The sequence below is a fragment of the Oryza brachyantha genome, chromosome 2, assembly GCF_000231095.2.
Source record: "Oryza brachyantha chromosome 2, ObraRS2, whole genome shotgun sequence".
NCBI classification, from domain to species: domain Eukaryota; kingdom Viridiplantae; phylum Streptophyta; class Magnoliopsida; order Poales; family Poaceae; genus Oryza; species Oryza brachyantha.
Window position 1 is genome coordinate 8,968,794 of NC_023164.2, and position 23,418 is coordinate 8,992,211.

General features: G+C 40.3%; 2 protein-coding genes and 1 long non-coding RNA gene across 4 annotated transcripts; 2 read left to right on the top strand and 1 right to left on the bottom strand.

Moving 5' to 3' along the window:
- Window positions 1-1,625: 1,625 nt before the first annotated feature.
- Window positions 1,626-8,696, bottom strand: LOC102708679. Of its 2 annotated transcripts, none has more exons than XM_006664995.3 (10): window positions 8,600-8,696; window positions 6,129-7,240; window positions 5,941-6,031; window positions 5,091-5,624; window positions 4,911-5,011; window positions 4,791-4,825; window positions 3,149-3,317; window positions 2,736-2,880; window positions 2,532-2,647; window positions 1,626-2,451 (listed from the first exon to the last, which is right to left on the bottom strand). In XM_006664995.3, exons 2-10 carry the CDS (start codon window positions 7,182-7,184, stop codon window positions 2,293-2,295), a joined length of 2,406 nt encoding a protein of 801 aa, XP_006665058.1. In that variant the 5' UTR covers window positions 7,185-7,240; window positions 8,600-8,696; the 3' UTR covers window positions 1,626-2,292. The 2 variants fall into 2 exon arrangements, with proteins under 2 accessions (XP_006665058.1, XP_040376678.1); XM_040520744.1 differs by lacking the exon at window positions 8,600-8,696 and adding an exon at window positions 8,431-8,493.
- Window positions 8,697-13,964: 5,268 nt separating this feature from the next.
- On the top strand, window positions 13,965-16,353 carry LOC121053643. The gene is made up of 3 exons (XR_005811182.1): window positions 13,965-14,406; window positions 14,778-15,038; window positions 16,130-16,353. It is a non-coding gene; the product is annotated as an uncharacterized LOC121053643 (long non-coding RNA).
- Window positions 16,354-18,861: 2,508 nt separating this feature from the next.
- Window positions 18,862-20,952, top strand: LOC121053531 (oligosaccharyltransferase complex subunit ostc-like). Its single transcript, XM_040520681.1, has 2 exons — window positions 18,862-19,506; window positions 20,666-20,952. Exons 1-2 carry the CDS (start codon window positions 18,962-18,964, stop codon window positions 20,667-20,669), a joined length of 549 nt encoding a protein of 182 aa, XP_040376615.1. The 5' UTR covers window positions 18,862-18,961; the 3' UTR covers window positions 20,670-20,952.
- Window positions 20,953-23,418: the final 2,466 nt, after the last annotated feature.

Consider the following 23,418-nt stretch of genomic DNA (forward strand, 5'->3'; position numbering starts at 1 on the left):
CATTTCAGGTGTTTTGCTGATGCATCCTGGACACCTCAACTTGCTGGCTTAGGAATCTTCACACACAACACGAGCAATGATGAAGCTATATTTATTCAAGCATATGCATCTACATATAGCTCTCCTTTGCAGGCTGAACTAAGCGATAATCTTGGCACACCAAATCTGCAATTATCTATCTCTATCAGACCCCTTATTCCTCTCAGACAACAAAATCATTGTGAAAGTTATCTAGAGAAATGATTACATCTTGCATTCACCACACTAGTGTCTCCTGCCACTTTGGTTCAAACTTGACACATTGCTCCAAAATCAACAACTGCATATCAAGTGGATTCCAAGACAACTTAACAAAGTTGCATATAACCTAGCAAAAAAAAAAGGAAGACTTCCAAATCCTAACTCTGGGATAACAACTTCATGGAAGACATGCACTTCCTCACACTTCCTGTCCACTTGTGGGCCTATCTTCTTTACTTCTTGATAATGTTCATATTAAGAATGTACTATGCATCTGAATAAATAAAGTCGTAAGGTTTAAAAAAAAAAGAAGAAGCATGCATAGAAACCGATGAAAAAACAAAGAACTATGCCTAACTAACAATATCGGGAGTAGCTTCACGTACAACATGTTTATACGATACATGTACGAATCAAACCGATCCATGTACGAATCAAACAGCCCACACGATGCTGGCGCGGACGGGGCGAGCACAAGACTCACAGTGCACCCAGCGCCCGCAGAGATTCAACCGTCGTCGTACGACGATAGTACGAAAAACATCTACGTGTAGCATCGCTCAACAATATCCAACTTGCTTGGTAGTATCCAGAAAAAGGAACAGATAAATGCCACCATCCTGATGACAAGCATATTATGCAGTCGACAGAAATCACTGTCCACACCACAACCCAAACACAATAACAATCGAAAATAAATTATTTTGTAAGTGTCCATATCAGTTTTACATCAAAAAAAAATTGCATCTGGCAGTTTCACACTCCAGAGAAACCAAATACAATTACCAGCATCAGAACCGCTACCCGTCACAAAGCAATCTGGATTCTCTGAAAAGTCATGAAAACGCTAAGTATTCTGACTTTAAACAATATAGCTACATTAAAAAACATTAAAAATACTATAGCATATGTACTGCTCATCGGTATTGTAGCGATCAATCGTCCACGTTAGTTACGGATCAAACGGCTAAAAAAATATATCCAAAGTCACAGCACTATTTTTTTCTGACTTTTTTAATAGAAAGTTAAAGAATCCCAATTGGTCACAAAGTGCAGTGGCAGGCATGTTTTCTAATACTGCATACGATGCAGACTTCTGCAGCCAACTCATAAAAAATAAGGAAACTATTTACTACTCTCTCCGTCCCAAAATAAACCAATTTTTTATTTTTTACCTACAATTTTTGACTCTTCGTCTTTTTCAAATTTTTTTTGCGATTGATATTTTTTGTTTTTATTAGATGATAAATCATGAATAGTACTTTACGTGTGACTAATTTTTTCTAATTTTCTAAAAAAATTTCAAACAAGACGGATGGTCAAACGTTGGACACAAAAACTGGAGAATTGATTTTTTTTTTTTTGGGACAAAGGGAGTAGACGCTATGTCATTCTCGGAAACAACCCTGCCAGACCCAGTGTCACATAAATCAGTTTACAAATCACAGCTTTACATCAGGGTGACTCAAGTACATATAAACATATGCAAGGACTTGGATCATTTCTTCCTATCAAATCAAAGCGTCCCTCAAGTTCCAACGGACAACACATTGGTTTCAATTCCATAAGACCAGTTGGTTCCAATGGCTATTGAATAGAAGCATTGGAACGGATGATATTTGGTAGAGTAAAATATTGAAAGGGCAGACACACAAAGAAAAGACGACCTGTTACTTTGATCAAACGATGAGGGAGCAATATATACATTACTACTGTGCTAGTAATCTATGTACCAGCTATGGTACCACGATTGAAACAGCAGATATTGAGATCCACTTGTTGCTAAGCATGAATATTCTGGTTCTAAGTTTCAACCAAACCAGAAATAAGTAAAACAAAACTATAGTTCTTCAGCCTAGGAACAATACTACTTTCATTATCATCTCGAGAATCCTGCCAGCAAAATTATTTTTGACGCAGAACATGGCCTTGCCCCAGAGGTAAGAGCACCAGAACATAAATTTTCAAGGGAACGTTAGCCCATAATATAGAATCATGAGATCCTCGGTAATATTTGCAAATATTTGCATGGGTTTCGTCATGATAATCATGTTAGCACCAATCAAAAACATCGCCAAGATCATCATCATCATCATCATTTGTAGAAATATGCTCCTTTTCTTCGACCTCAGATCTTTGTGTGTCTCTCTCTTTGTCTGACCAATTTTCACCATTTTCTTCCTCCTCATTAATGAATTCATCAGACAATTTCTTAAAGCACAGAAAATAAGAAATAAGATTAATAAAACGAACTTGATATAAGAAAATTGTATGCTGGTTGCAGAAGAAACCTTAATTTCAGGGTCCTCTTGATTTGATGCACCCTCTTGTCCATGTGTTTTGTTGATATCTGGTTGGGCATCTTCGATGTTGAGTTGTTTCATTACTTTTTTAAAATACAAATTATCTGTGGACAGTTGTGAAATACAAGGATTAAGTTAATCTAGATCACAACTCAGAAATATGGGCTGGAACTTTCTATAGAACAATCTCACCTCTCGAACGATGCATTATGGCATCATGAACTTGCATTGGATGTCTTTTCTCTTCGGCTTTAAATTTTTGTCGCACCTGATTGCGGCTCTTATCAGGGAATAGATGCTGTATCATTGCAAAATCGCTACCAAATTGTCGAAGACCCTGACCAGAACAAATATGAAAATACAAATTTACAGATACATAGGAATAAAAAAATACTCACTTTGTTTCGCATTGTAAGACTTTTTAGCTATGCCCACATTCATCCATTAATCAATATATATTGATTATATACATGTCTAGATTCATTAATATCCATATGAATCTAGGCAGTGATAGAAAGTCTTACACTATAAAACAAAGGTAGTATATTTTTATATTAGTACAAGACAAAAAAAATAGCACTAAAAATGGTTTATTTATCAAATACCTGGTAAAACAAGTCTGTGTCAGATTTGGACCATTTGGCCCGTGTTTGTCTGTTCATGTATGAATGGTAATTCAATTTGGTTGCATTTCCAACCACATGATTTTCAGTCCTGTCATTGTCCCAGTTATCTTGTTGGTTATACCCATCATCCATATCTTCAAATTGGAAGCTGATGTATAAGACATAAACCAAGATCATGATAGTGTAAGGTAAGTTGAAGTGGCAGAACTATTTTCAGCTAAGAAATCCATGAACAAGTCTGCTGCAATAACTTGCACTTTACAAAGAAATCAATGCCTAAATAAAACACAGCAAGATTTTTTTTAACAGGAGAAATTGAATTGAATGAAACAATTTCTACAAGTGCCATAAAAGGATTATGGTCAATCTAAATGCCTCAATAGTCAGAGAAATTGAATTGAATGAAACAATTATTACAAGTGCCATAAAAGGATTATGGTCAATCTAAATGAAAAATTGCGTCAGGTATGGGGTGCATGTCAGTATATCACCAACAGATCATAAGCAAAGCTGTATAGTTGCACATCAAATTCAGGCAAATTAGACGATGAAGCCGACAATGGCAGCACCAATTTGATATACGAAATAACTTGTCTGAAACAAGAGAAACATCTCAACAAGAGAAGTCTCCATGACCAAACAAACAGAAAGGAAAAGGTCCAAATGCCCTCCTGAGTCTAACACCCTAAGCGATTAAAACAGGTATGGACTATGGAGCAACCAAAACATTCTTGTTTGATCCAAATAACCCCCTAAGAGGTTTTGTAAAGAGATTTTGCGTACGTGGCACATCGTCCTCTATTTATTTCTCCTGGTATATTTTTCTTGTTTTATTAGTGGTATAATGTAAGAAGCTTGCCAACAAGTTAAAACTCACCGGGTCAATGTGGCAACATAGCAAACCACTGAGTCAGCGTGTCATGTAAGCAAAACCACCGGGGGAACTATTTGAACCAAACCAGAAAGTTCAGGGGCCACAAAACATGGTTTAATGGTTCAGGCTGTTAGGCGAACTCTTGGGCAAAAGTTGATGGAGGGTTTTGGACATTTTCGAAAATAAAAGAAAACAGTTTGCACATCAACCCATAGCAGTACCAATGAGTGGTTATTTTCCTGTGGTTAAGCTAAAATTCTGTTGCACATTTCACAAAACAATATACTTTTGCATAACTATCACAAAACTACATATTTAATGTGTTGCATTGCAAAAATACATTTAAGCCACAATATTGCAAAATCACAGGTTAAGCTCATAATTTATTACAAAAGCACAGATTATAGAGGTTCCTTCATATCATCAATATTCTTATAGGACTTTTAAATAATGTAGCTTCGTGATGGAGTTATCGCTAAATCTGTAGCCTTGCAACACTATGGCTTAAGTCTAGTGCTGAAGAAAAATCAATACTAAAATTGAACTTTTGTGATACAAAATCTTAAATCTACAGTCTTGTGATAGTTTTGCCAAAGTATGTATAGTTTTGCCAAATTGAACTTTTGTGATACAAAATCATAAATTTGTAGTTTGCATAGATCCTTGAGTCCTACTCCTCATGCATAAATAGTTTGCATAGAGAATAGTTATGCATAATAATATTAAATTGAAAAATATGTGACATACCTATTATTAGAGGATGGTCCTGATGGGTCTTTGCCCTATAGAAGCAAAAATGAAATTGGATAACAGTAAAAAATGTTATTCAATAAACAGAACTAATAATTGTGGCATGACAAAACTCACCTTACTACGTTCTCTGGCCTCCTGTAACAATCTAAGATGTGTCACACTTAGCTTCATGCGATCAATCTCATGGTCAGGAGTTTCCAGTAAAGTCTTAACTTCTAAAAGACAGTGGGACAAAACAAATGAATTAAGAGCTCATATTGTATAAGTGACTCTTTTACTGTTTGAGCCAGATACCTTTCATTCTTTTCTGACGAATTCGGTGTGTAAGCTTCTTCTCAGTTTGTTCCACCGATAAATCTTTTGGAGTTTTGTTCTGATCCCTTGAAGATGCTTTACTTTTATTTTTTCGAACCTTCTGCTTCTGTGATTCCTCCATAGCGGAATCACCAGAGGCACGCTTGGTACCTCTCAGAGGTTCTTTGTTAATAATTTTCTCCATTGACTTTCTCCTGCCCTTCTGCTTGCCTCTAGCCGTGTACTCATCACCACTATCATTATCATTTTCATCCGACGGAGGTTCAACCAATTCATCCATGTTATCATCAGCGGTATGCTTGGTTATCACATCTTTCTGTATTTTTTTCCTGCTTCGTAATTTCATAGATGTCCCTGTTTCTCTGGCATCCCCTTTTGGCTCTTGTTCAATAATATGATCAGATGGCATCTCTGTAGTTACAACTGGATCAGAAACATTTGGTAGGGAAAAAGATACTGATTTGCCGCCTTTTTTCCTTCTAACATAAGGTTGAAATTTAACTGTTGCTTCACCTGTAAAAAAACATGTTTAATTCTTATAATTATAAGTAGTAACAGAAAAGCTAGTAAAATTTACAGAGATTAATATACACGACTAAAGCCAGCTCAAATATGAGTTCAGTGTCGAATATTTAGTTATTTACACCACAATAAGCACAAGGTCATATAAGGTTTAACTTCAGTCTAATTTAGTTTCTAAGGACTTCTTTCGACACGCTCAAAAATCTCAAATTCAACAGAACAGAGGGATCTCATTAATTTTCTTTGGACTACAAGAAACATCATAAGTTTGAAAAGGGGAAGATATATACGTAAAATAAGTGTACACCTGAGGGCTCTCCAATAATCGGCCGAATACCATCAGGATGAGGATTTACCATTTCAGTGTGATAATCTAAATCAACAGTAGCATCCATGTCCTAAAAACAATCAAAAGTCAGAACCTAGAGCTATACTCTGTGCAGCTATTTGAAACAGCAATACCTTTGAACTGAAAGAGAGCAAGTATCCACTAACCTGTGGTGGCCCAGTGCCAGAAACTGTATTAGCCTCTTCATCCATATATTTTTGGCACAAACCATCATTGAGGCCTTCTCTATGGGTATCTTCTGTATCTTGAGAAGCCAAATCTGCATCAAAACCCCTAACCTCTGGAGTAGCTACAGAAGCAGCAGGACTAGTTTCAGTAACATCAGGTAAAGTCCTTTCAAGCTTTGGTTGCAATTTAGGCTGGGATTTTGCAGCCCTTTCCTCTTGAGCTGGTTCTTCAATACCATCAGAGTTAGCAAAATCATTGACTGCTCTATTATGAGCTCCCAAATGTGCTTGAGGATATGATATCTCTACACTTCCCTGGTGTCTAAGAGTGTCTAGCTGCTTGTCATTGCACCCTGCCTGATTTTTATCATCTTCGTTTCGTGATGGTGCATCTACAGTGGAAGCACCTACATTTTGTTTAGCCCTCTGTGATTTCAATGTTGCCTTGTTGATTTTTGCCCGAATCTTTGGTTGAAATTTCGGAATTCTTTCTTCCTCAACCTCTGCATCATCACACAACCCTTCAAAGTCAGTTAATTCATCAATCGTCTTGCCATTTGAACAGGTCAGTGGTGCTTGGGTATCCGAAACCACCATGCTTTCTTTGGGTGTAGCCACATGAGATAAATCATCATTATGCTCTTCATTTTGGGAAAACTTATGTACAGCAGAAGTGCAAAGTGTTGAAGAATCCAATGTCACATCAAGATTACTCACAAGCCCCACAGATACTGTTGGCACATCTATAGGAGTGTCAAGCATACCCTCGGAAGCACACGCATCACCAACTGTCTCACTACCATGGCACCCCAATGACACCGTTTTTTTATCGACAGACTGTTCTTGTGACGTGTTATATTTATTTATGGTTTCCACCTTTTCATATGTTGATTCCACAATAGGATGAGTCAGGGATTTGGATGGCACAGATGCTTTACGGGGCTTGGCCCGTGCCTTCGGGCGGAATTTTGCAGCTGTCTGCCCTTCTGCTGGGGCATCAATGATGTTGCCAAAGTCAGTCTCATCATCAATCATTTTCTATATAACCACTGTTATGATCTCCAAGGAACAGTTTTGAAGTGTCAATGTCACTGGAGAAAAAAAGCACAGCTTTAGGAAGCAGCAGTAACAGATAGCATATCTGAAAAGTAAAAAACAAAAGGAAAAGGGAATCCTTGATGATAATAATTTCTAAAGGAAGGAGTGTATGCTGAAATCAAAGGGCAAGTTACTGGTGGCCTGGAGGAGGGTCAGAGGTAGAAAATGGTGATCAAATGAGAGCTAACAAATGATCCAACTGGCCAACTAAAATGAATGCCAAATAGTAACCATAGTCAACAGTCAGTATACTATTTCTAATTTCATGCTAATTGATACTGCAATTGAACAAAAAAAAGAAGTCACATGAGGAAAGTTGTGGCCCCTCAACATTTTAAACAATAATCCTTCCCTCATGTCATAACTAAAATTCACATAGAAACTCCAGAGAAACCTCAGCATCAGCAACAATACCTCATCTAGGGCTGTTCCAGGTGTCACCCGTACACTTTTGAGTTGCTCAACTCTTTTAGGTTCACAACCATTTGCAACTGGGCCAAAACGACTCTCTATGCAATAATAAACGTAGAAAATGAAAATTGTAGTACAAATTATAAAGGTTTAGACCCACAATGGTTGTCTGTATCAGCATACATGTCCATAAGCACAACATAATTTCAGCATCCATCAGTAACATCCAGTGGCGGAACCAGGATCTCTAGACGCATAGGGCTCAAAGTAAAGGCAAGAACTATCCATGAAAATTCATTCAACTAAGGACAGTGACAGTAAAAAAAAATACAAGACTGAACTAAAATTTTATTAGCACTTGCAAAAATGCCCATCCATTGCTACGGGAAAACATTGAACTGAAGAAAAGAAGAATCATCTAAAATAATAAATTCAGCTTGAAGCAACTTACAATTAGTACACCATTTTGTCTTATTTTGTCTTATAAAATTAGCTACAGAAAGATATATAAAAAAAAAAGATGCCGACACATGATACAGAAATACCTCAAATGTCTGGATTCTAGGAGCTGCCACATAGTAGTTCACAAATGAGGAGGAATATATTAATTATGTTCCATAACAAACCTGACATTATCTCAAAAAAAAAACCTGATATGTGCAGGTATGGCCCACATGAAGAAATGCTTTAGCAATCAAATTGATCTGGTTCCAATTCTAACCATTCTTTTACAACTGTACAACAAAGTTATTCAATGAACTAGAATTATTACCCAGTTTTAATTCAATAGCTAGCGGGATGTATCTCCAAGTCTTCATGATTTTCACTCTTCGTCTATTGAATCAAAACAAATTTCTAATTGACCAATTATCCAATTGATAAGAAACTAAGAAAGGAAAGGGGTAAACGCATTTGGGATTGAGAGAGCAAAACAAATTGACCTTCAGGCTTCAGCCTTCTGTTCTGCAGACCAGGATCAGCGAAGAGGAAGAGCCAAGGGCTGGCGGCGGCCTTCAGGCTTCAGCCCCCTACGCACTCACCCCTGGCGCCCGCCGCCGCGCCCCTCCGCCTCGGCCTCGCGCGGTCGCGCCCTCGCCGCCGCCGCCTCGCGGGCTCCCCAGCCGGGCCGCCGCGTCCGCGCACGCGCGCTGCAGGCTGCAGCGCTGGCCGCCCGCCGCGCACCCCGCTGCCGCCGGCCGGCCCGACTCGCCGTCCGCCGCTGCCCTCTGCCGCAGCGCCGCCGACCCGCCCGCCGCCCCCGCCGCAGTGAACGCCAACAGAGCACGAGAGAGATGGAGAGAGAGAGAGAGGGCAGAGGCGGCCTGCGCCCTGCGTTGCCGGATGCGTGAGGACGGGCGGCCGCTCCTCTTGCTCTCCAATAACCTAGTGGGCCGGCTTGTGTGTGGTGCTCTAATTTGGGCCTTTTTCATATGGTTGGGTTCTCTGGAATGTGTTGAATTTTTAATTTTACTGGCAAAATGCCCGTGCTTCGCAACGGGTTAACGAAAAAGAGTAAGATAAATTTTACCATTTCCGTGCACTTAACCATATATTTTTTTAATAAATGCAATTGGAACTTTTTATATATGCTACAATAATTCATCAAACTTGCCCTTTGCAATAGTAAATTAACCATGAATTTCTGCTCCAACAACATCTTCGATGGAGGTACAGAGATAGAGTCAGTCTTATAATCCATGTATCAAAATAATTTTTTATTATCCCTTTACTTTTATCCACCTCATGCAACAAAATTTCTAATAAAGAATGTTGTATATGCCATGAGACCATTCATTTCAAAATCTGGGATTATTCCCTACCATGACCAATATATAGTAGCTTAACTTTTCTTGAGATTGATCGATATATGTCTGCATGTCGTTGAGTTTATACCATGTTTATATATCAAACACCGGCATACTGATATGCCAACTCCTAAAATCAATTTCATCTTAATCAAAAATAAATAACTTAGGTCTTCTATTCAAGATTAACAATATATAAATCTAATCAAGAATGAAAATAACCATGACTATATAAATAACAATTTTATAAACTTCGAATGTTGCTAAAAACAGAAATATGAGCTATGAGTAATTTATGAGTTTATGATGCCCTCTCAAAAAAACCCCATGATTATGCTCCGCTTGATTATGAGTTTATGGTGGTATATATGCCATTGTTTTGATAATGCTCTGCATGCATCTTGCTTTCGATAGGACATTGTAGTATAGCGGTGAGTATTGCCGTGAGTATTGCCGATGTCAATCCGGTGACCCGGGTTTAAGTCCGGCTACGCGCTTTTTTCCATCTTTTGCGACGCGCGTAGTGCAAGTGGGCCGACGGCCTGATGGCAAGCGCGAGCGGCGCAACCGTGAAGCAGGTCGTCGAAGCGACGCGTGTGGTGCAAGAGTGGGCCGACGGCCTAACGGCGAGCACGGGCGCAAGTGGGCCGTGAGCGCGCGCGCAGAAGCGGGTCGACGGCCTGGCGCAGAAGTGGCCCACGGGACGACGGACGAAAAATCCTGGCAGAATCAATACCTATAGATTTATTAAATAACTAGCCTAGTGCATGTGCTTCGCCACGGGATTAAAAAAATAATTCTATATAAAATTACATTAAAGCGCATATATGTTTCATGTATACATAATTTAATATATTTTCAAGTCTGATAAAAATATATACTTCATATGTATTTTAATAAATAATATCGTTAATATTTTAGGTCGCATTTAACTATTTTTCTTATTTAAAACTTACATAATTATTATTTATTTTATACTAAATACATTTTAATTATAACTTATATTTCACATATTTATACAAAATTTGTAATTAATTAAATCTGTGTCAAAAAGTCGCAATGAGAACTAACATACAACTAATTTGAACTACTCACTTTGTTTCACAATCAAAAAGATTAGATTAATATCGATACTAATAAATCTACAAATATAAAAATTATATATATATTAATTAATTAATCTAAAAAATAATAATAGAAAGCCTCACAACATAGAATGGAAGAGACGGTATTTTCTTTATTAACTGCCGCATGATACAGTGGACAAAATATATGTTTGGGCTTTTCTACCCTAAAATCAAAATAATATAGTTAAAATCACAATAGTAATAATAATTTATTTTTGGGATATATTTAGGTGAAATTTTTGGTTCTATAAAAATTTTAAAAACAAAAGGGACCTTGCTGGGGATCGAATCGAACCCAGCACCCAAACTGTTTAGAAGCTAACGGTCTATCCATTGGGCCAGAAACCTGATACGTTCACGAAGACACGAATAGCATAGATAGATGGTTCTGAGATATCTTGAAGGACAACCCAGACAATGCTCACTTTTATGTTCACCAGTTTGGGCTTTTCTACCCTATAATATCAAAATAATCTACCCTAAATTACAATAATAATATTTATTTTAAGAATATATTTAGGAGACAAATTTTTGGTTTTATAAAATTTTCAACAACAAAAGGGTAAATAAAAACAACCTCGCTTCGAACTGGTTAGCGCCGAGAAAAGGTGGAAAAAGGAAATAAAAGAACAGGATAGCACCGAAAAAAAGAAATAAGAACGACCTGGCTGGGGATCAACCGAGCACCCAACGCTTGGATAGTCTTGGAGAAAGAATCCGATCAGAGTCTACAGGGGTGATGACGTCGTCTCTGCTGCTGGTGTTGCAGACCCACGCGCGCGTACCAAAACCGAGACGTAACTGACCCATGCGCGGTGCTGCAGGAGTCTGGACGGGATACGACAACGCCAAAAACGATCATGTGTTGCTGCTGCTCCTTAGCCAAGGCTTTGTCGCACGGGAGACGGAAAGAATAAAGATATCGCACGTCGTCATGACATTTATGACGTCACAGACGGACGAAAAAGCTCAACAGAATCGTTACCGCTTTTTATAATAGTATAGATTTACAAATTTAATTTTGATTTCAAAAAATAAAAAACTAACCTCCTGCCCTCTAGGAGGGCGGAAAGATGACATGGCAAACGCCAGTTGGTCACGAGGGATGACTGGAAACGGCGCACGGCAAAATTTGCATTTAGGCCCTTTTCCGCTCTTACAGAGGGCGGCAAGGGCCTAAATACAATTTCGCCCTGCTGCCCAGGAATTTTGTGATTGAATCGAGAATTTATTTGATTGACCCGCGGTTTGGTACATATATGATATATGTATAACTTGTGTAATTGGTTCCTCACAAGTGCTCCCTTGGCTCAGTGGTTATCATCCCCTACTTCTATTTAAGAGACTGGATCTCCTAGATAAAGAGAGGGTGGTGATCATTGAGCCAAATAGTACAATTGATTAAACAATTTCATATATTATACATGTCTATCAAACCATGGTTAAATCGTAAAATTTTCCGGCAGCACGGCAAATTTCGCATTTAGGCCGGCCTAAATGTAAAATTTGCCGAGTCGTCATTTCCAGCCGTCCCTTGGGACCGAGTCGTGTTTACCACGTCATCTTTCCGCCCTTCTAGAGGGCGGTAGGAGGTTAGTTTTTTGATTTTTTTTAAATACAAAATTAAATTTGTAAATTATTTAATAAATAAAATTAAAATTCAAAAAATTTGGGTTCCCAAATTTTAGGGTGATCCTAGAGCATCTCCAAGAGTCGCTACTCCCCATCTCTATTTTTTTTTGGCAAATTAGAAAAAAGAACACCCTCCAATGGTTTGTCACACGACTTTCCTAAATTTAGCAATTTGCTATATCTTCTTGTTTGCGTCTATATTTGGGAGTCCAAGTTTGGTTTGCCATCATAGAAAAAGTACGACACAGCTCTCTCTCCACATGCACGGAACTCACATACGCCGACTCCGCCTCCTACGTGCGCCACCGTTGTGTCGTGCGTTGCCGCCTCCGGGAGCCTTTTTCGCGGGTCGCCGCTCCCAGCCACCACGCGTCGTCGCTCCGTGGCGAGCGTGGCTGCGGTGTGAGGTAGGAGAGAAGGTGGCATGCGGGGCGAGAGGCAGCGGCATGTGTCACGGGGAGGCCGGGGCGAGGCGGCGAGCGAGCAGGCGGCAAGGTTGAACACGAGTCGGCGTGGACAAGACTTTCAACTTATAGGTTGAAAATAATAAATTGCGGGCCCAATTTTAATTTTGTCACCTGAAATATACCAAACTATTGGAGATTGGGTATAATTTTCTTTGCCATATTATTTAGAGAATTGCCAAAACATCAGATTTGGGAAACAAAATTTGCCTACCTTTTGGAGATGATCTTAGGCGCATTGTGACTCACTATGATCCTTCCTGGGTGCGGGCCACTTATGCAGCGGTGGAGGCGGCCGAAGGGCGCCGAGCAGCTCGGCATCGGCCTCGGCTCGTTAGGACATGTACAATAATACATTCACGTTAAATTAATCATCCTACGTAGTATCATTACCTTCGACGTGTCTTTTTTTCATCTACTGTTTACAAGGCCTCGGACAAACCCATAGTCCAATTTAGTTACAACTTACAAGCAACTGATCAAATTTTTATTCCTAAAACAAAAGAAAAAATATGTGGTTGTTTGGATCTAGAGACTTTTTGTAGCCCCTTGTCACATCGGATGTTTAGAAGTTAATAAAGAGTATTAAATATAGACCGATAACAAAACTAATTGCATAAATAAAACTATTCCATTAGACAAATTTTTTAAGCCTAATTAATTCACGATTAGCAAATGTTTACTGTAGAATCACATTTACTAATCATGGACTAATTAGGCTCAATAGATTCGTCTCGCGAAATAGTCCAGAGTATGGGGTGGATTTTATTAATAGTCTATATTTAATATTTCTAATTAGTGTTCAAACATTTGATGTGACAGGGACTCAAAAAGCTGAAGTAAAATTAAAAAAGGGCTATATGTATCATTTAGAAACCATAAACCTTAGTACGAAAACATTCTATGACCAAATCCGCTTTCCATAGTCACTTCTTGGAAATCACTAGCTTCTCGCATAAGTTATGTAACGAAACCATAGACTTTTATCTGTTACAATATTTCTATATCTATACTAATATAAAAAAAGGAGTTAGAATTTCTTTATAACTACCCAAACAAATGTACACAGAATTAACTAAATCAATTTTGCACCGTTAGATCTACATATCCAATGGATTAAAACTACCTTCAACTACCTCTCTCTCTTGCACTACGACACATCCGGTGACTACACACTCCGTGCCCGTCACTCCACGCCCGTCACGCCGGTAAAAGCTCGCACGCCAACATCGCCTGCTGCTGCCCTAGCGCCGAATGCCAAACGCCGAACACCGCCTCCCCGACTAGCCGGCTCTGGCCCCCGCCCCCACCCTGACGCTGATCGATGGAGAGCCCATCGAAGGAGGGGGGAGGGGAACTGGCGATGGAGATCGAGTCCTCTGTCACAGCGGAGGACTGGCGGCACGTGTTCTCCCGGGTGGTGCCCTCCGTCGTCGTCCTCCGCACCATCGCGTCGTAGGCATTTGACACCGATCGAGGTCGCCGCCGCGCCCAGGGGCCAGGCGTCGCCGTCCCCGGCCACCCGCCGCCCTCGCCGCTTCCCGCGCCGCCGCGCCCAGGCTAAGAAGCATGGGTCGGCCGCGGCACAGCTCGTCGTCCCCGGCCACTCCGCCGCCCTCGCCGCGCCCAGTCGTCGCCATCCCCGGCCACTCTCGCGAAGGTTTGGAAACTTGGGAACAACATGCCCAGCAATAGGGTATGAAGTTTGTACTTAGATGAGGTTAGTCGGGTTCCATTTGGAATTGTCGTCGAATGAGTGGTTTCATGGGAATGAACACTGAATTCGCAGCTGAACTGGTTTTCCATGCACTGTTATTTTCCCTGTTTCCTACTTGAAGATTGAAGTTAGATTTCATTGATCGATACTGGATGTGGATAATTCTCTGCCCATTGTTCATTGATGTGCGAGTAAATGTTGAGAACCTGGGACCAATTTTAAATTTTTAGTGCTGAAAGGATTTGCACATATCCATAGTTCCAGCCATGAATGTATCTCTCTTGCTTAGGGATAATATGCTGAATGGGTTTACGCATATGCATTGATTTGCAGCTGAATTTTGATAACCAAATGTGATGTGATGCCACATGCAGACATTGATAGGTGAGACATGTTTGGCCCTGAGGAAATCGGTTGAGTATTCTCAAAAGATTGCTTTGTCGAGCAAACTGTTTTAAGACCATTTTATTGAGCACACAAGCAATATTGGTTGGAGGGAGTAAGAACACTCTTATACTGTGTGAGCCAGCCGACATCCGAGCGCGTGCTACCTCACAAGAAGAGGGGCCGGCCGTTGGGCTCCGGCAACAAACAGCAGCAGCTGCCGCAACAGAAGAAGAAGGCAGCAGCTCCAGGTAATGCCTTTTTGTGCCTTAGACTGGCATTTGAGTCATGGTTTTGTCTGAATAGGCGAATACAACTGTAAGCATTGTAATTTGACAACCTAAACTCTTGTGATATTTCTGTTTATCTATACTAATATAAAAAGAAAGAGTTAGAATTTTTTTATGGCCACCCCACCAACTGTACACAGGATTTACTAGATCCATTTTCAACCGTTAGATGCACATATCCAATGGCCCAAAATGTTTTAAAACAATTCTCTCTTACAATCCTACACAGAACACACCCCTAATCACGCTCTTCCGACGCCGTCCGGCGCAAGACACCCCCACTCGACGCAGGATGCCGTCTCCTCCCGGCAAGACGCTGCTGCCGCTCGACGCAGGAAGCCGCCTCCGCCCGGCACAGGGCGCACCCTTTGCCCGGCCCAGGACGCCGCCGCCGCCCCCTCCCGGCACAGGACGCCACCGCCTTTGCCTAGCAGAACGCCGCCTCCGCCCGCCCAGCGCTCAAGCCGCCTCCGCACGGCAAGACACCGCCTCCGCTCGGCAAGACGCCGCCTGGCGCTCAAGCCACCTCCGCCCAGCGCTCAAGCCGCCTCCGCCCGCTTCATAGAACAATCCCGACCGCCGCCCGAGGTTTGGGGAGGTGGGGGAACCGGGGTGTGTGGCGGGGAGCTGCAGACGACGGTGGTGCGCTATGAGAAGCAGTTCCCGTGGTCAATCCTCCACCCCTTCCTCCATATAAGCCTGTTGATTGACTTACATGGAGATTTTTCTCAATGGGACGAAGAGAAATTATGCGCAATCTAACCCAGCAAATTGCAATTCACTTCCGACGGTTTCGGCTTGCTGAAAAAAATACCCCCGCGTTCTGATTTTACTTCTCTTCTTGCTATGGGCCTACTCGGGTTTTGGGTTTTTGATAGAATTCATGAGCTATCGGCAATTCGGCATAGATTAAATGGAACAAATTCCATTTGTGAACTTACTGTTTGATTGATAAGAAATTTTCCGACTAATAAATACTTAGTGGTGAACTTGTGTTACTTCTCAATTAGCATCTTGTCTCTGATTGATTTTGAACTTTTTGTTTGCTGCAGGTTGATCTGGTTTCTACTGTCCAGATTGCTGACAAAGAGTATGCGCTCTAGGCTCTTTCATCTACTGACAGTCATAGTTGTTGGCATTTAAAAACTTTTGTCTATGGCAACCATCATTTGCTTATTGGAAGATCCACTGTATTCATTTTCCACTTTCACAGTGTTGCAGTATCTGTATAGTTGACTACTAGGCTAAGTACATTAGCTGAAATATACAGTTTTGTTTGTCAGATACTTCGATAGACTCCAATAAGCACTTCGAGATTATGATTGTGTGCTGTATGAAATGGTGACAAACCGTGAGAACTTAAAAAATCGGAAGGACCCAACGTTTGCAAATAAGCTGAGATCTTCACCTTAGAGGATTCAGTATTCTTGGTTTCATACAGAAGCAAGTGGCAAACATCCTTTCATTGGATTACCAGCTTGATTGCCTTGACTATGGAAATGAAAAATGGCAGCATGCTGACCTTCATTTTGAGACATTCAAGCAACTCCAGGTAATGATGTGCTTGCTTACGCTACGCTTTTTTTTCCCTACAATATTTCCCTTATGGTAACAGCTCGAGAATAAGAAGTATGATCTTTGGATCGGTTTGTGTTATTACTGTTAGAGGGTGCTATTAATTTACGAATTATATGGTTGCGGTGTATACTACGTAGCGCTCAGAGCGCTGTATGGTATGTATATATATATGCAGATCACAATATGAAGGGAGCGCTGTCATGGAAAAAATAACAAATTTATTTATATTTATCATGACATAGTAGGTAACGTGGTTTGCACGTACACGATTACTAGTACAACAGTCAAAATACTAACTGTTCATGATAAAATTTCGTTAGTCGTTAGTACTAGGGATGACAATGCAGGTACGGGTACCACATACGTGATCGGGATGGATAAGGGTACGAACTTTTACCCGCGGGTAGTACCCGTATCTGACCCGAATCAACACGGGTACGGGTATTTTTCTCCACCCGTCGGGTACCCAAATATAGTTCACATTTGAATTTTGGCTAAACTTATTATGTTATTCATGTAATAATATTTGTGATGCACTCTTTTTAGCTAAAAACTTTGATGTGACTTATGTGTTGAACTTTTGTTGTGTGATACAATATTGAATGATTGAATCTAAATATCAGATAATGTGCTATGTGCTGTTATTACTGATATGATTAGTTTGTTGGAGTATATTATTATGAACAATATGTTATATTTGTTGAACTTTTCATGTGTGATGCAATATTGTACTATGTTTGGTTATTTTGATGTGCTTTTGACATGTCAAATGCCAGACTTGATGGGTACCCAATACCCGTCCGGTACCTGATGGGTACGGGTAGAACATTCTACCCGCATCCTTCGAGTTGATCAGGTACGGGTAGAATATTCTACCCGCATCCTTCGAGTTGGCGGACGCGCACTTTGTCCTCACTCATACGCACCCGGGAATGACTTTCCGGTCGGTCACCCATCTCAAGATGGCTCCCTACGAACCCCCTAGGCCGGGCCCGTGCTCTAGAAGATCAAGACTTCCCTCACACAACCAACACACATGTCTTTTCTGCGCACTTTGTGCTCACTCATGCACACCTGAGAATGACTTCCCGGTCGGTCACCCATCCCAAGATTACTTTGGAGTTCTCTCGAGATAAGCTTCCGAAAAAGAAGTTGCAACTTGTTTATATGAGTATCTATTAAATCCTCGGTCGGTCACCCATCCCAAGATTACTTTGGAGTTCTCTCGAGATAAGCTTCCGAAAAAGAAGTTGTAACTTGTTTATATGAGTATCTATTAAATCATATTAAGCCTCGGGCTGGGATGTTACATACACCCACCCTCAACCACCTTCAAAGGACCTGGGATGTTACATACACCCACCCTCAACCACCTTCAAAGGACCTCTGATACCATTCTGTCACGTCCCGACCCTAGGGACTCCTAGGCCAGGCCCATGCTCTAGGAGATCAAGACTTTCCTCACACAACCAACACACATGTCTTTTCTGCGCACTTTCGGTCACTCATTCCAAGATTGCTTCAGGCCAAGCACGCTTAACCCTGGAGTTCTCTCGAGATAAGCTTCTGGAAAAGAAGTTGCAACTTGTTGGTATGAGTATCTAGCAAATCCTATTAAACCTCGGGCTGAGATGTTACAGTTGCCATCCCTAGTTAGTATTTTGACTGTTGATTTCATACAAAGATTCCATAAATGACGTGGATAATTCCAAGGGTTGGATTCCATAAATAACGTGGATAATTTTAAGCGTTGGAACACAATTTGGGAAGCCAATACATATACGGGAAGGTATTGATAGAGATGATTGATGGTTTCCAAATCGAACTCGAGTACATTTTTCTTAGATTTGTTAGTTATTTTTTCTTATTGATAAAGATTACTGAGTGGTTGCCTATAATCGGATCGGACTCATGTCCAAGTTCTTATAAAACAGAATAAATCTCAATACAATTTCGACGCCTCATCACTTTAGTTCATAGTTTTGTCTAAGAGAGCTCTCGGCTGAGCTATATGGATCAAGTTTAATCTTTAGCACGTAGATAAAGCTTAACACATGGTAGCTGTTTTGAGATTGGTACCAAAAAGATCCATTCTCAAAAATCGGTTTTTTGGAAGTTCTATTTGCCGAAAAAAAATTTAAAGTAGGGTAAATTGTACGGAATAAAAAGGAATTCGGCGGTCAATCGCCGAGGAAACTACCGCTCTTTGGGGACGGAAGGAGCACAAAGAAATTCAGAGACCGCAGAAATTCCTCTCAACCCACACAAACCCCAGGGCTTCTCTCCTCTCCCCCCACGCCGCCGCCATGGCCCCTAGATCCGACCGCTCCGCCGGTGGCGCGGCGGCGGCGGCGGCGGCCGCTGCCCAGGCCCACGGATCCGACTTCGACTCCATTGATCCCCTCTTCCACGTCCTCCGCGTGCTCCCCTTCTCCTTCCTCCGGCCGCCGCGCACCCGCCTGAGGCTGCCGTCCAACCTGGCGCTCCCCTCCCCCATGACCGTCTTCTCCCTCATCCTCGCCACCTACCTCGCCGTCGTCTCTGGCCTCGTCTACGACGTCATCGTCGAGCCCCCGGGCATCGGCAGCGTCCAGGACCCCGCCACCGGCACTGTCCGCCCCGTCGTCTTCCTCCCCGGCCGCGTCAACGGCCAGTACATCATCGAGGGGCTCTCCTCCGGCTTTATGTTCGTCCTCGGCGGCATCGGGATCATCCTCCTCGACCTCGCCGTCGACCGCACCAGGCCGCGGAGCCTCCGCGTCTCCTATGGTGGCTCTGGCGTGGCCGCCATCGTCATCGCCTACGCTATGGCCATGCTCTTCCTCCGCATCAAGATCCCGGGCTACCTATGGTGAGGAACTATCGTCTTACTGGATCATTAGATCAGATCTGTAACAAGATCTCTGCCTCAACCTCTAGATCTGTTTTCTGTTGCTGAGGAACTAGTGTACTTCCTAATGATGTTATTATTGTAAAATGCTGGATGATTTTTGACTTCAAATTAGTTATCTGAAGATTATCTTTTTGAAATAGAAACAAACATGCTTTACCTGGAATTTTTACTGCATACAAATGCTGCTATGCGCCTACGCCTATCTAGTTCTGATTTCTGCTGTTGATTGTAGTACTGTAGTTTGGAAGAATCGATTGGAGTAGTGTAGTTTGAGAGAATTGCTAGATGTGTAGCAACTGGTTTTTTACTAAGAGTATGTTAAGGTTATCTTTCTCCATTGGATTTTCTTGGAGATTGGGAAGTTGCGATAATTGACAACATCAGATGAAGGTGGGAATGCCTGAATGGTATGTTTAGGAATTATTCTAGGAGGTCTGTTGTACCTTTGTTACTGCAAGATGTCTGATTAATTTCATCAGTCGACTGAGATTGTGAATTTGAAGCGGTAATAATTTTTTTGGTTGAGGTTTACATGACATTGGGAACCTACCATGATGGGTTTGATTTTTATAATTCAACTGTAAACTTTGTAGATTATTAGGGATTTTACTGTCCACATTTACATTAGGGAATGCCTGAAATTCCGAAATTGCCTTGCTGCAACATGCTTTTCTATTAACATGTTAGCGATTATTTGAATATTCATAGTTTCACTTTTTCATACACTGTTCTGTTTGTCTGTTCCTCGCTAGTTTTACTTTTTTCTTGTACACTTTGGTTGTGCTAGAACCTTTAATACAATTATACAAATATCCGTTCTAATACATACTCAAAACATATTGACTTATGCCCTTCTTTTGAGGGATTAAGGTTGAAATGAACAATGGTTGTGGTCAGTTGAGTTGTGGAAGTAAGTGAAAATTTTAAATGGCGGAAGGTTGTGAAGTAATATTTTGAGACAAATTTGAATCATAAAATTATCTATATTTTGAGATAGAGGATGTACTTTGCTTTCAAAATTTGGTGACCAGCTTCTTTAGTTGAGTACTCTCTTTTTTAGCATAGGCTAGAGTTTTTGCCACCATAAACTTTAATCTTTGGCCATGTGGTTTCCAAGGTAATTCTACGTCATCATTGAAGAAGAGTAACCCCAAATGCTATGTCCCAATTGAAGAAGAGTAAAACAAGTGATAAAAGGCATCTAGGCTCTACGAAACATTTTTGGAAGATCATTTTACAACGCAATTGTTACCTTGTTGCAGAAGTATAAGCTAATCATCCTATACCCATGGTATAGTAGTATGGAAAAAGGGGAATGCTGTTATGATTTGTTTGCTATTGTTTGAATTAGTAGCTATGTTGTGACACTCAGCAGAGAAAATAAAATATGAGAAACAGATATGCTAATGGAATTTGTGTGGAGCTATGTATCAGTTCTAAGGATTCTTGTATTGTGCATGGATATCATGGGACTCGTATTCTAGACAGAGAATCCATCCACAATACTTGTCCTTTTGGACACAGTCTCCAAAAAATAACTTTGACTAATATTTCTATTATATTCTCTCCATGTTTTTTTACAACGCTGTTGACTACAATTCATCTTATTCGGAAGTTTTATTCAAATATGCAAAATTATAAGTCATACTTAAAGTTCCTATAATAATAAATTAAATTGTAACAAAATAATTAATAATTATATTTTTTTAATAAGATGAATGGTCAAACATAAATATAAAATTTAACGTCATCATATAAAAAAATAGGGGGGGGGGGAGAGAGTGTGTGTGTATATAGAAATATTAAGGAATATTAAGAAATATGTGATTTTATGGAGGTATCTTGTAAGATTAATCCGTACATCCAGTCTACATGCTTATAAGATGAATATTTTAAAAGATACTTATAGTCAAAGTTATAAAAATTTGACCTTAAACTTAACCAAAACAACATATATTATGAAACTGAAGAGAGTATGTTTTATTGTGCTCGAGTGTTTGGACAATCTGATATATTATAGTAGTCTTGTTTGAACGTGAATTATCAGCAATTGTATTGTAGAATCATACCATGTGTTCCTGGCAGTGGGTAGCTACACTTTGACATGGATTTTGTTCGACAATAATCTATTTCTGAAATACTTCGAGTAACCACCCGACACTATACTATGCATACATATTACATTTGCGATATGCTTAGGGTCAACGGGAGGTACATAGTCAACTCTGACAATGTAAGTTTAGACAGTGTTGTTATGTGCAAGGAAAATCAATTCCGTATTACTAAATCTTATTAATATTGATGTCAGCACTAGAGACAATAACATTAAGTATACCTTTATATATATATATTCCACAATTACATCGAATAGCGTAGCTTATGGGTAAAGAGATAATTATGAATCTATGATTATGGTAGGGACATTATAGATATTGATAGGTGGATTCCGGCGACATGTGCCACTTCATCCTCATGACTGTTGCATAGACTTGGCCTATTTTTCGACGAGAAAGCAATTAGTGATAGAAGAATATAAACGAGTCCTTTCGATAGTGGGAGAAAGAATTTGACAACTAAAACATTACATTTTTTCTGATCATAGAGTGACTTGTTCGGCCGTTTGATTGTATATATGTTCATATATATGATTGAAGTCAAATATTATTACAATAGATGCTGATATATATCTTTCCTTTTCAATATTTTGAATGTACCTCTTCAATTGTATGTATTGTAGATTGCATTACATTATGCATTTATGCCAGCCTAGCTTACAGTACAACGCAGCTCGAAATCTAGGAAATTCAAATCCGATAAACACTGAAAATTTCAGCAATCCTTGTTGAAGACAAACATGTTCTTAATTAGCAGCAAATTACAAGGCTCAACAGACTAAAAAAGGAAAAAAAAAACAACAGAAACATTACAAGGTTCATTCCTCCAATATTCCAATCCTATCGCTAAAACATTCTAGATGCTTAACGCGATGACCAAATCACAATCCACAGGCAAAAAAACAAAAAAAAAAAGCTCTATATAAGGTTCATGTTATTAACCTGGAGTTATATGTTTATTTCATCTAGCCTCATTGTCTTCTAGAAATAAGAGGCATGATTCTCGTTATGAAAAGAGTAAGAAGAACAAAGATTAGAAGCGTGCAACTGTAAGACACAAACATCGAACTTTCAAAACTAAGTGGAAGCTTTGGTTATGCCACAATTTTAAATTTTAGGATGCATTATGCCCTTCGCGCTTGGGCTTCCGATGGCGTCTTGTATATTTTTGGGAGTGTACACGTGCATATACGTCTTTTCACATAATTGGGAATCGGACGTGCTCCTAGCTAGCGTCACAAATGGTGCATCGGAACCCAACCACTACAATTTCTCCCTTTGTGATCGTGCGCCATTTTCTCCGTGCCGACCATATATCGGTGCCACAAGAAAAAAAAAATGTATGCTCACCCCTGTCGTCACTATGTATGGTTTTGGTGATCCGATTAATCCCATATACACGAGCTATATATGGTGGACTGCCTGCCCTTTGCGCCAAGATTTCTATCGTGCTTGTTGCCATCCACCTCCAAACTCGTTGGCGCAGAACCACGACTTGGCTAGCTAGGCTCGTGCAATGCTCTTTCACGCTCACAAGGTAATTAATTAATTGCAACATAACGGTCGTATTATCACCACAGCATAAATATAATCGACAGGCAACTGGTCGGGCGATGTATAGGGGTTGTTTAGTTGGCAAAATTTTTTGCTAAAAGGTCACATCGAACGTTTGATCGGATGTCGAAAGAGGTTTTCGGGCACAAATGAAAAAACGAATTTTACGGCTAGCCTAGAAACCGCGAGACGAATTTTTTAA

Bases quoted from the DNA above. Each gene is read 5' to 3' on its own strand.
- LOC121053531 (XM_040520681.1), top strand. From the start codon at position 18,962: ATGGCCCCTAGATCCGACCGCTCCGCCGGTGGCGCGGCGGCGGCGGCG.
- LOC102708679 (XM_006664995.3), bottom strand. From the start codon at position 7,184: ATGATTGATGATGAGACTGACTTTGGCAACATCATTGATGCCCCAGCA. The intron at 5,625-5,940 runs GTGTACACTTAT...GTTTTTTTACAG, and splicing joins GATTATTGGAGAGCCCTCAG to GTGAAGCAACAGTTAAATTT. The intron at 2,648-2,735 runs GTGAGATTGTTC...AACTGTCCACAG, and splicing joins CATAATGCATCGTTCGAGAG to ATAATTTGTATTTTAAAAAA.